This window comes from Frankliniella occidentalis, unplaced genomic scaffold (assembly GCF_000697945.3).
Source record: "Frankliniella occidentalis isolate FOCC.00 unplaced genomic scaffold, Focc_3.1 Scaffold125, whole genome shotgun sequence".
Taxonomy (NCBI): domain Eukaryota; kingdom Metazoa; phylum Arthropoda; class Insecta; order Thysanoptera; family Thripidae; genus Frankliniella; species Frankliniella occidentalis.
Window position 1 is genome coordinate 631,651 of NW_026267252.1, and position 11,800 is coordinate 643,450.

The 11,800-nt window shown below is 43.7% G+C and overlaps 2 protein-coding genes across 2 annotated transcripts; one reads left to right on the forward strand and one right to left on the reverse strand.

The window, feature by feature from the left end:
- The first annotated feature begins 782 nt into the window (after positions 1 to 782).
- Positions 783 to 2,850, forward strand: LOC113206779 (uncharacterized). The gene is made up of 2 exons (XM_026423018.2): positions 783 to 1,109; positions 1,326 to 2,850. Exons 1-2 carry the CDS (start codon positions 893 to 895, stop codon positions 1,769 to 1,771), a joined length of 663 nt encoding a protein of 220 aa, XP_026278803.1. The 5' UTR covers positions 783 to 892; the 3' UTR covers positions 1,772 to 2,850.
- A 91-nt stretch (positions 2,851 to 2,941) lies between these two features.
- LOC113206778 (jmjC domain-containing histone demethylation protein 1) lies at positions 2,942 to 9,847 on the reverse strand (the record flags this gene model as incomplete). Its single annotated transcript, XM_052270473.1, is given in 14 exon segments — positions 2,942 to 5,840; positions 5,921 to 6,328; positions 6,409 to 6,687; positions 6,774 to 6,920; positions 7,002 to 7,103; positions 7,180 to 7,272; positions 7,363 to 7,590; positions 7,689 to 7,964; positions 8,049 to 8,246; positions 8,429 to 8,593; positions 8,682 to 8,951; positions 9,033 to 9,406; positions 9,501 to 9,626; positions 9,706 to 9,847. Coding segments are annotated over 14 exon segments (3,159 nt in total), but the record flags the coding sequence as incomplete, so codon positions are not given.
- Positions 9,848 to 11,800: the final 1,953 nt, after the last annotated feature.

Consider the following 11,800-nt stretch of genomic DNA (forward strand, 5'->3'; position numbering starts at 1 on the left):
CCCTTCCCCCGTACTCCCCACTCTCCCGCTCTTTCAGCACAACAAATAGTAACCACTGCCTCGCTAGTGCACCGGCTGGAAAAAGCGCTCCTGGGGTTACTCCGGGCGGTGTCCTGGACCACAGACAAAATTCTCCAGGCTACACGAATTCCGTTGATGACCGTAAACAAGGTGGTATTTTGCTGATACTGTACCGCAAGCAAGCGTCGCAAGCGTGCGGGTGGGCTTGCCTACCGTCGCACACCACGGCACCTAACGGCCCCGTGTGAGTATGCAACCCGCCCGCACGACTGCATGCGGTACAGTATAGGCAAAATAAAGGAAGGGGCCGATGGACCATTCAGAGACTTTCCCAGAAAGAACCCCTGCAAAATTTCTACAGTTCCTCGATACAGGAGTTATCCCCACAATGAGCGTTTACGAGGTGACGGTCTCCATAAAGCTAGCGCCTACTACCTGCCGGTTAGTCTAACCCGCCAAACAGCCGTGCCAAGGCGGCGGCCTGCCCTGAACGCCCAAGCGCCGGGGAATTATTGGAGTGAGAGAACTTGACACCCAACGAACGTTCCCTCGCGTCACCTCGGGGGAAGTTCATTGTGGGGACAGGGGGCACCTTCATTCTGGGGTATACTTTTAAGTCAACTGCATACTACTTGTTTTGTTTGGTACGTTTTATGTCATTGGCACTCTCTCCTTATTCGCCCCCCCCCCCTGGATTTCCCTCCGCGGTCACTGTCACTAAGAGCTGTCGCTTGTCGAGAACGGGAGCCATTAATTCAATGTCCTGCCGCTAGATGGCGGGTACACCCAAATGTTTCAGCAGGAAACGAAAACAAACATGTCGTTGTAGCATTTTTGCTTTGTAGTTTTACCCGTAGAGTTGTATTGCACAATGATGTCATTCGGTAAGTCGCGACACAAAAGTAAACGTTCGCCGGTTCCGGCCATTCAGCTCGGCAATCTGGATAAAGTAGTCGCAAACATACTCCTCGTCGTCTGCTCCGCTTGGGCCCTCCGAGAAAATGGAGGTTACCAGCAGGACCGGGCGGTCGCCGCTGTCACTTTTTCAACATGTCTCATTCACGCTGTAGCTGGAGTTGTGCGCTATGGTACGTTCCTACTTACATTTTTACCCCCACTTACCCCTGTTCGGTGTACCTCACTGTATCATTTTAAAGTCATACATTTTCTCGGGGAAACATGTCGTCTGCTGGGAAGCCATACAACCATCATAACATGAGATATAGTTCTGCAACAGTAAAAATCTGTTGAGAGTTGGCTAAATTTTTAACGGTTGTTTTTTTGTTTTTGTTTTTGTTTTACAGGCAACCCACAGTATGGAGAATCTCTGCGCTCCATATACCAGAACACTGCATACTTTTGCCTCACCATTGCTCCCTCTTTTTACGCTGCCCAACTTTCTCTTATGTATCATACAGCGCAGGAATATGCTGCTTTTCTTGTCTTGTTCACCTTCGGCACAATTGCATGTCATTATTTACTAATGATGTGTCGAAATGTCAAAAGTCCCGAAGTGGAAGGGAGTGATCTAGCACTCATAAGACTAATCATTTTTCTCAGTCTAGGTTTGATTTTTGTATTAAGTTACCTAAAACTTAACTACTATGGCATTACATCTGGTTTAGTATTTTCTTACTTCTTTTTTTATCCCAGAGTAGCAGGCACAATTTGTAATATGCCAACAATTAATTTGTTTCTCATACAATTGGCATTTTTCAATTTCAATGCCATGCGATCCCTTCGTGACTAAACCTCAGACTAGATACAAAAGTATTTGTCTCCAAAGCAAAATTATGTAATGGAAATCCTCAAGGATTTGACCCCCCAAAATTTATCATATCATTTGTTGACACTTTCCACCTACCCAGTGGTCCATGTTTTACTATACTTTTCTAGATTAAAAAAAAAAACTGTACAAAGTACAGCCAAATTAATGGATGTTGAACTGTCTTATGACAAGACCAAGTAGTCAGTGTGTAAGATTTTTTTATATCGAACATATGAGCTTGTACCTGAAGTTGTAGTTTGAGTAGCATTGTAACTTGCAGATTAACTATATTTATTTTAAATATATTCTGCCTTGTGAAAGGCAATTTATTTTCCAAATTATGTTAGATTTTCTATGACTTTTATGTGGAGCATTTGTTTCTCAAACATCCATATGAAGTATTTTGTTGTTGTATTTATTTTTTGACTCATTGTGCTATTTGTTGTTTGTTTTTTGTTTTCTTCTTCATGTACCTATAATGTTGTTATCATTCCTGTGATGCATATTTGAGAGTGATAGTGCCATTCCAATAATCAGAGAAGGAACATTTGAATGTGTTAGATGTTCTCAGTTCTCTGAAAAGTTACCCAAGTATTTATTCATAGTTAGAAATATCTAGTGGTGACTTAAGTGTACTTTATCACCCCCATATTATGATATGTTGGGTAAGAAGCCCATTTACTTATTGAGACTAATTCTTATCATTCCATTTTTGCTTACTTTTAATGAAATGTAAGCTGTATAAGCTCTCCCACATATGAACGTTAATCCCATTTATGTTTTATGGATGTATTATTAAAATGCCTTCACAATGTAGAGCATTAAAAGTCAATTACACATACTGCCTTGTCAAGTACAAATCTTGAATTTTGTCATCGAGTCTCTCTTGTTAATTACAGTCTTTCCATATGAAGGCTTATTCCTTTTCTTATGTGAAGTTTTCCTCTGCACTCTAAAATTGGTTTTACCTATGTACTCATGTGTTCATTTGAGACTTTGCTAAATTGTATCTGGTGTGTACGTGTGACTAATAAATTACCCAATTTCTGAAAAGCCATAAATTTGTTTTGAGACCTACGGATTATACAAATGAATAAGGGATAACTATCCTCTGAGGTAATTGATAGGGGAAGAGTAAATGGGTAAAATGGATCTTGCTAGATCAGATTTATTTCAAATAAATTAATACTGAAGAAAAATCAAAGACTCAATTTTAAAATTAGAATTTTGGAGATTAATTTTTAGATTATACATGAAGAGTATGTATAGATATATCTTGTATATAATATAAATTTATTTACACTACATTTTGCTCAAAGAGTGTACCTCACTCTTCCACTTATTCACACGAACACTCATGGTGGGGATTCCTTTCAATCCATTTGGATAGTGAGGAGGCATCTACACCATGAGCTTGAGACTAGTTTTAATGTTAAATTACACAACGTAATGGTCAGGGAAATTGATTATATTGCACACTGAGGCAATTTCCGTCTAAACAGAAAAGATCGGAATGATTGCATTACCATAACAATTGACAAAGTGCAGTAATACACATGAAAACAAAAACAAAAAGCACTATCATTGAAGCTGCAAAGCACGTCACATTGAGGAAACATCTCAAAGGCAATAACTTAGTCAAAGGGGGGTTACAAATAACCAGTAACTCAAGAGAGAATGTTCCAGATCGAACATTTCACTAAAGCTTTCAACTAAGCCGCCACTAATTTTAGTTACTGATAAAGATAGGAGTTACACCACACTTACCACACCGTGTGGATTTAAGTGAAGTAAAGCTACAATCAATTTAGATATTGGTGACCTCAAAGATTTAAATGAGTCAACAATACAATAAAGAAAATTATGGATAAAACTGAACAAAGATTGAAGGAACTAAACAATGTTGGAGACTCACTTAAATCAAAGATGAAAGATTTTAAAATCTGCTGAATGCTGGAATTAATTTAAGAAAGATAAGCAAATGAAGAGAAGCATCAGCTCTGGGTCTGGGAAAATTTAATGAAACAGCAGGATTCAGGTACTTGCATGACAAAGAAAAAAAAAGGCAGGAAGAAATATTATGTATGGTAGCATACCACCAAAAAACAAAAACAAAAAAGGTATAAATTTAGCATTTCTGGACCTTTCCGATGGTAGCATGCAGAACTTTCCACATTAAATTAATATCAGATGAATCAAAGGAAAAAAAAACAAAAACAAATAGAATACGGTAGAACTACAGGGATACAGCGAGTCCTACAAAAACAAAACAACTTACTCTAGAAATATAGCAACAGCTATTTGTTTATATACTCTTTACTAAGACATAATTATCCTAATGAATAAATTTTCAAACATGTAGAAGAGAAGATAAGAAAAGGGTGAGGAAAATCTTTAACATTTATAATGTTTTATATGAAACTACAATGAGTTATTAAATTTATTCTAGGAGCATAAAAAATTAATCAGGATGAACATTCATCCTCTCTACATTAGAAATTGAGCAAGAGTAAGAGTAATTAAAACCTTGTTCAAGTCAAAGAGTTCAAGTGTAAAATGAAGCAATAAAAAAAAATTGTACGCATGGGAACAGGATAGGGAAAAATGAGATGGTAAAACAAAAAGAGATAGATATTAAAGAGTAAGTCTCATGTTACAACAAAAACAATAGGGGAGACAATGCTGTAACTCATAAAATACTTCATACTTTCTCTTCCCCATAACCAGTTAACTGTAAAGAACTCATTGCTCCTTTGATTTTCTTGACACTACTGACAAGAGTGGAGAATATAAGTGTAAGCCTAAGATTAATGAACTGTAAATCAAGCACTCGAATTCAAGAAATATTGACCATACAATTCAAGTGAAAACTGCACTAAGAGGCACTCTTACTGATACCACATTCAATGCAAATACTCATTCACACCCACACACATTTATACAGTAAATTATACAGTAAATCACACTTCAGACTTCTCAAAAGTACAACAACCCATAACTGAGATCATTGCCAAGCAATCTTTCCTGTCATAGGATACAGAAAGGTTCTGAGTAGTAAGGAACAACAAATTCATTTTATCTTATTCCAGTTATAATTTTTTTTAATGGTTTGAGAGGCACACAGAAATTTCACCAAGAAAAGCCACTTGCCAATCAAACCATAACTAAAAAGAACTATCAGCCCTACCTAAAATTCAGTGTTTTTCTATACAGAGTGCTTGGGTTAAGGACATTGATAGAAGCAAAATGCAAAACTGAATTCAAAGGCTGAGTAAAATAGGAAAACTTCCAAATACATAAGCCAGTACGTCTATGATTGTCTCAGCAATGAAATACAATATCTATCAGCATAAAAGCTGTCCCTTATTGCTCCCAGCAGGGCCTCATGATGGTGAGATGGTCTTATCTAACTTAAAATGCTTCAAAATATGGTGCCCGGGTATGCACGGTATACACCCCTTTTGAGACAACCGAAAAACAAGGACAAATCACTAATATGAGACACTGCCTTCACAAAAAAGCAACAGCTTATGTTCTTGAAAATACAGTAGATATTGAGTGACATCGACTGCTGTATTTCACCTCTAACTCCTTGTGTAACATGGCTGTTCCAGAAACAATCATGAACCTGACACAAGTACAGCACTAAAGATATAGTGCTAAAAGAAACAAAATCAGAATAACCTTTATATTGAATCAGTTAGCGTGATGCATGTAAAACCAATTTACCATCCAATATTCTTAAGTTCAACTTTGATCTGCTAACAAACTTTTGAACTGCTTGTGCAGTTACTAGAGGAGAGTGGCGTAGGTCAAGGCGGCCTAACTGGGCACATCGAACTAGGTGATCAAGACTTGCATCAGTAATCCTGGGACAGTTTGATACATCCAGAGATTGAAGGAGTTCAATGGATGAAGCTGGCGGTGTAGTAAGCTGAGCAACCCCGGCATCAGTCAGGCGTGTACAAGATGAAAGATCCAAGACAGACAGCCTTGGAAGGTGTTGAGTAATGTAACGCAAAGCAACATCAGTTATACCCGATCCAGCCAACTGTAAAAACAATTATAGTGTTAACTTATTGATAAATTAGAAGAAAAAACTTCGTTTGGACTATAAGTCAATTGACTTACCTTCAAAGTACGTAAATTTCTTAGTCTAGATTTTGTGTCAACAAGACCAGGTCTTGAATCTGGAGGTGCTGATAGAATTTCGCGAAGAGTGGCATCGTTGAGACCACCAGCAAAGGATATGTCAAGGAATGATAGTGGTGGGCACATACAAGTTCGTAATGCTTGCACCCCAAGAACATTAACTCCTTGCAAGGAGAGCTCACGCAGTTGAGGAAGTCTCATAATGAGCCAGGCCAATTGTCGCTTGCCAATACCAGTCCAATCTAGGACAAGTGCCTCAGGCTGGCGACGTACAATGGCAGAAAGATGTCCTGCAGTAAGAGTCTGAGCCGCCATTGTCATACGTTTCCATAGAGAAGGATCCAGGCTGAATTGTGCCCAAGACTTACAGACAAGTCCACACTCCACCTAGGGAAAAAAAATTATTACTACATCTGATGGATTTAACAGTAAAAAAGATTGAAGACAAACTTGGCTTAGGAATGTACCTTTTCGCGTGGTGTCAAATACTCCATGACAGGAAGAATAACACTCTTCTCCATAGCCAAATTCACAATCGTCTTGGGAGATGGTGAATCCTTGGAAGGATTTGGTTTGGCACCTGGGTTTGGCCTTACAACATAGCCCGACTTTTTCATTGCCTTTGCTTGATGCAAGAGCACTGCTCGCTTCCGCGGGTCCATATTTATACTGCTGCTGGGTGACGGAGGAGTCGCTGGTGAGTCCACAGAAGAGTGAGGAGACATCTTTGGTTTGATGTCAACATTCTGGAACAGAAGTCAATGGTTGAATAAAATTTGAAGATGTACACTGACAGGTGTAAAAATTTATTCATAGAAAGAAAAGTACATACATCACTACTTTGACTGTCACTATCACCAGTATCAAGAGGTTCGTGTTTTGGCTCTACTTTAGGTTCCAATTTTGACCGTTTAGAAGGTAAGTCATGTTGTGGCGTGGATGGCCGGCTGAATTCATCATCAGAATCATCACTGTCCATCTTAAACAGAAAATGTTCACATTTAGACAGATACTAATCAAAGATGAAAAAATTAACATGATGCGTATATTGTATACTAACATCTCTCTTATCCTTTTTGGAGTCATACATGGAGCTACCCTCGCTTCCATATGACATTCTGCGAAAATCTGAAGACTTTTGTCTTGCCCGGAAGTGACGAGGCTAAAAAATAAAATAATGTGTCACACAAATAGTTGAATAGGAAACAAATGCACAAGAAGAAATTATAATAACATACCTTGTATTCCACATTTTTCCCTTCTTGGCAGCAACGAGGGCATTCCCAGCTGTTTGGTAGATCTTCATTTACAACACCTTCATAGTCTGGGAACTGCAAAATACAAAGAGAAAAATACACAAATGTGGTTTAAATTAAAGTAACAATTTTAACACGTACCACTTTTCAAATCACTCTACACACCTTCTTTCTGACACACTCTGGATGGGCAATTTCATAGCAAACACTACACTCCATCAGTGAAGATGGGGAGTCACGGTGGTTTTTCTGGACAGGTATGACTGGCCGTTGTCCCCAGCCATCCAGGCAGCACTCAGCACACGAGGCAGTCACAGGCAACATTGGTTGAAGGCACTGACGCATGACACAAGTTTGTTTTGCACGGCCCAAGCCACCAAACTTCACCATGTCCTGTGGAAATTTTTATAAGACACAACGTGACAATATTTAACACGGGCCGATTGTTTCCCAGTCGGATACTTTTTAGAGGTGCGGTAGTCCGATCGTACCTGACAGAAGGTGCACTCTCCACAGTCGGACCGCTGGCACGCCTCGCACCGCTTGCACCTCGTGCGCCGCCTGCGCGGGCCCTCCCTGCTGGACTGCTGGGCGCTCAGCGCCGAGGTGGAGGGCGGCGGCAGAGGCCTGCTCAGTTTGGGGGCCTTGGACGGCCTGCTGGGGCCCTCGTCGTCCGAGTAGCCGTTGGACGAGTGCGAGGAGCGAGCCATGGGCGGTGGCATGGAGCTCCTGGAGTAGCCGCTCGACGAGTGGCCTCGGCTCGAGTCCTGCGACACACCAAAGACAAATCAGAGATGGAACTAGTGAAACGAGCGGCAGAAATTCATACTCCCGATGATTCCAATACACACCTTCCGATCATGTTGGGGCAGTCTCAGCACGGCGCGTCCTGTGACCGCCTTTTCGGGTGAATCGTGGCGGTGTTTCTCTACCAATGTTTTCACATCCCTAATGAGCTGAATGGGATCCTGCACCAGCTCGGGTACATTCTTCTTATTAATAGGCAAAGAATGAAGATACATAACAATTGCCTTCAAACCATACAACTCCTGTAAATAAGAAAAAAAAATAATAGGTGAAAAGTTTACACCAAAAAATCTGCTTTGTGAAGCAAATTACAAATTATTTTTAAAAAGGGTAAAAATAGGCAGCCTAGACAAGACCCACATAAAAAACAAAAATACACAACTGAAAGTCAGAAAACAAAATTGTATTGAACAGTAAAACAAACCTGGGGAGTGAGGTGCAGATGCTCATCTGATACAGCCATAGGGTGCTGATATCCATCTAATATGTCTGGATCAAGGTGTGAGCGACCCAGTACACAGTGAACATATCGCTCCAAGACATACCACAACAGTTCTGTGAAGAATGGGTACCTGAATTTCTGGGGAACCTGTGATGGAATTTAAAAAAAATATTAGTTCAACACACATGTCACATTTAAATAATCAGGGTTTGTTAGATGGAAGGGTGTGTCTTACATGTGTTGTATCTTCAACCTGGGCTATCCGCAACTGTTTTTCAATGCTGAAGGCATGAAGGAAGTTCCCTCCAAAGACCAATGAATCCAAGGGAGTGTAAACTGCATGAATCCACCCAGAAGGGATGAAGAAGGTGTTACCCTCATTCAACCTCACTCGCCCACATTTGTCCACCATATCTCCAAAGAAGACATCACCCTGTTTGCCTGAGAGAACCCATTGCTCATACAGATTCAAATTTCTCTCAGTGGGAGGGATTAGCCAAAAGACCTAGGAATAAAATCAGGTATTAAGTTATTGTGGTCAGCATATACCTAGTGCCACTGAAAAAGTGTTTGATCAAAATCTTACCTTGGAGCCTTTCACTATGTGGTACCAGACAGAAGTTCCTCCAAAATCAACATGGAAATCAGTGTAGCACCCCTTTACTGACATGAGACAGTATTTCTGCACTTTGGGATACATCATTTCATCAATGGCATTTGTTGTTTCTTGCTGTTGTAACTTCAAATGTCGGGGCCACACAACATCAACCCAGTCAATCTGGCGTACAATACTAGGCGATTTTACATAATTCTCAAGCTTGGTGTGGCTGAACTCAAGTGATATGACATTCAATAGCTTGTCTTTGTCAGGATCTTCATAATATCTCTGCCATTCCTTCATGGACATTTCACAATTCTTTTGTGTATTCACATCCATAACATCCAGCATCCTTTTTGAGCCTAGACGCATGAAAAATACAATATGTAAAAATGGACAAAATATGGACAGTTTTTTTTTCTTTTTGTGTGTGTGCATGGAAATTACATTACTTACCAACACACGTCCTCACATCATTAATAGAGAAATTTTTACTGGGCACAACCATGCCCAATCCAGACTTCTCCTTAAACAGGACAGGAGTACTAAATCCATGGCGCTGTATATATTGAACAGTGAAATCTGGAACAAGAAAGAGAAAAATTAATACATATCAAAACAGCGACAAAAAAGCACAACAAAAAACGATCATTACTCATACCTTTGCCATTCATCTCTTTGACAAAATTCTGTTCATAGCGATCCGATTCCAACTTATCATCAAGTTGAAAGAGTCGCCCCCCTTCGATTTCTTCATCGGCAATAGCCCAGTCGTCAGTGTACAGTTTCGGTTTGCGGTCGCGCTGAAACAAACGACACAAAATCAGCGTCCGATAATCAATAACCACATTTTGGCTCCTGGCGTTTTCCAGGACTTTTCCGACTTTCCAGACAAAATTTTCTAAATTTCCAGGACCATTCATGAAGAAATATTAGAGACTCCTGAGACTTGATGATAAAACTATTAAAAATAATTTTAAAATTCAGGCCATGCTTAAGTCGGCTGCACTACAAACTTATGTGAATTTCCACAATGTCATATCAGGATTTGAAAATTCATACTTTGTAAAATTTAAAAATAAACTTTGAATAAAGTTCCAGGAATTCAATTTTTCCAGGACCGTCCAACTAAATTCCAGGAATATCCAGGACCATATTTTGCTTTCAGGAGTTTTCCAGGTTTTCCAGAATTGTGAGAACCATGGATAATCAATTACAACGCATCCCGACTGGTGCCAGCTTCCATGTTACAACGGGGGCAATTACCCCCCCCCCCTCCCCCCCGCACCCGGAGAAGAGACGAGACGACCAACGCCAAGGGGGTGTGGCGTAGGGTGGGCGCCAAATTCGAACAGACGGGAAATTTCCCCGTCACTTTAGTAGCCCTGCGGGAAAGAGAAACGAAAGGCAGCAGGAGGGAGAGGGGGAGAGGAGGGTCGGAAGGGATAAGTGGCGAAGAGAGGGGGAAAGGGGGAGTGGGAGGAGAAGGTTGAGGAAGGGGAGGCGCACAGGATCGGGGACCGAGGTGGAGTGGAGGCGGACCCAAGGCGGGTACGGCCGTACGACGAGGGCAGCGTACGAACTCGACGCGGACCACTCCCTCCTCGCCACGCAACCGCGGTGGGGAAGGGAGTGGCAGTCGCGGACGCAGCCAACGCTCGGAACGGGCACGGGGAGGAGAAGGGGAGCGGAGGGACACCACGGGGAAAGGAGGGGGAGGGTGGGGTGCGGAGAAGGTTGACTCTGGCTCGGTCGGTGCGGCAGAGCCGCGGCGCAGCTGCGCAGAGCGGCGGCGGGGCCGAGCCGCGGCAGGAGGGCCGAGCAGAGAGCGCGGCCGCGGCGGGCGTGGCGTCTCTCGACCCGCGCCCCGGCCCCGCGCCGCGCACACCGCGCATCGAGCTCGAGCAGCGAGCGGCACACCGACATGCCGGGCCTGGCCGGGCGGGCCGCGGGGAGGGCGAGGCGGAGACGAGGGCGAGGAGGAGGGCAGTGCGGGCCGCGGCGCGGCGCGGAGCGGAGCAGGGAGAGACCACCGCGCGGCCCGCCGCACGAGTCTCGCGCTCAGCCAGCAGCGCCAGCCGCGCCAGCCAGCTCGGCCATCGCGCCGCGGTGCCGCGGCCATGGTGGCGGGCGGACGAGATGAAAGCGGCCAGCGCCCCGGGCCGAGCCGCCCCGCCGTGCCCTCCTCCCCGCCACTCTCACCACGCCCTCGCGCCCTCCAACACCTCCAGACACAAGGCCGCCGACGACACACAACCACCTCGTCCCCACGACGGCGGCCTCCGGGCCGCCGCCAACCTGCCCGGCAGTGCCCGGCAAGCACCTGACCCAGACCGACCAGCACCATCAGCGCGGTGAAAGTCTTGCGGGCCGCGGGGCCCAGCCTCGGAGCACCCAGCCCAGCCCCCCCCCCCCTTCTTCCTGCTATGCTCCTTTTGCCACACAGGTTTCGGACCGTTCGCTGAGGTAACCATGGCTATGCCGTAAGGGACAGAGGCAGGAGTTCGAGAGGAGAGGGGTGCGCGATAACGACATGCAAATGGTAGTGGGGTGTAGAGGCTGTCGTCAAAATGCCCCGACGGGAGACAGGGGAGGGGGGCGGGGTGAGAGGACACATACAGAAGACACTTTAATCCGTTCCAAGAGGAAGCAGCTGCTGCACCTGCCGCAGCGCATCAAAGTATGAGAAATCCCAGCCGGGTTGTCCAGGTGCGCGGCGTGCACCGCTGCATCCGTCCTGTAGGCCCCACCCCGCC

Excerpts from the sequence above, each read along its gene's own strand:
- LOC113206779 (XM_026423018.2), top strand. The coding sequence starts at position 893 with ATGATGTCATTCGGTAAGTCGCGACACAAAAGTAAACGTTCGCCGGTT. Across the intron at positions 1,110-1,325 it reads AGCTGGAGTTGTGCGCTATG|GCAACCCACAGTATGGAGAA; the intron begins GTACGTTCCTAC and ends TTTGTTTTACAG.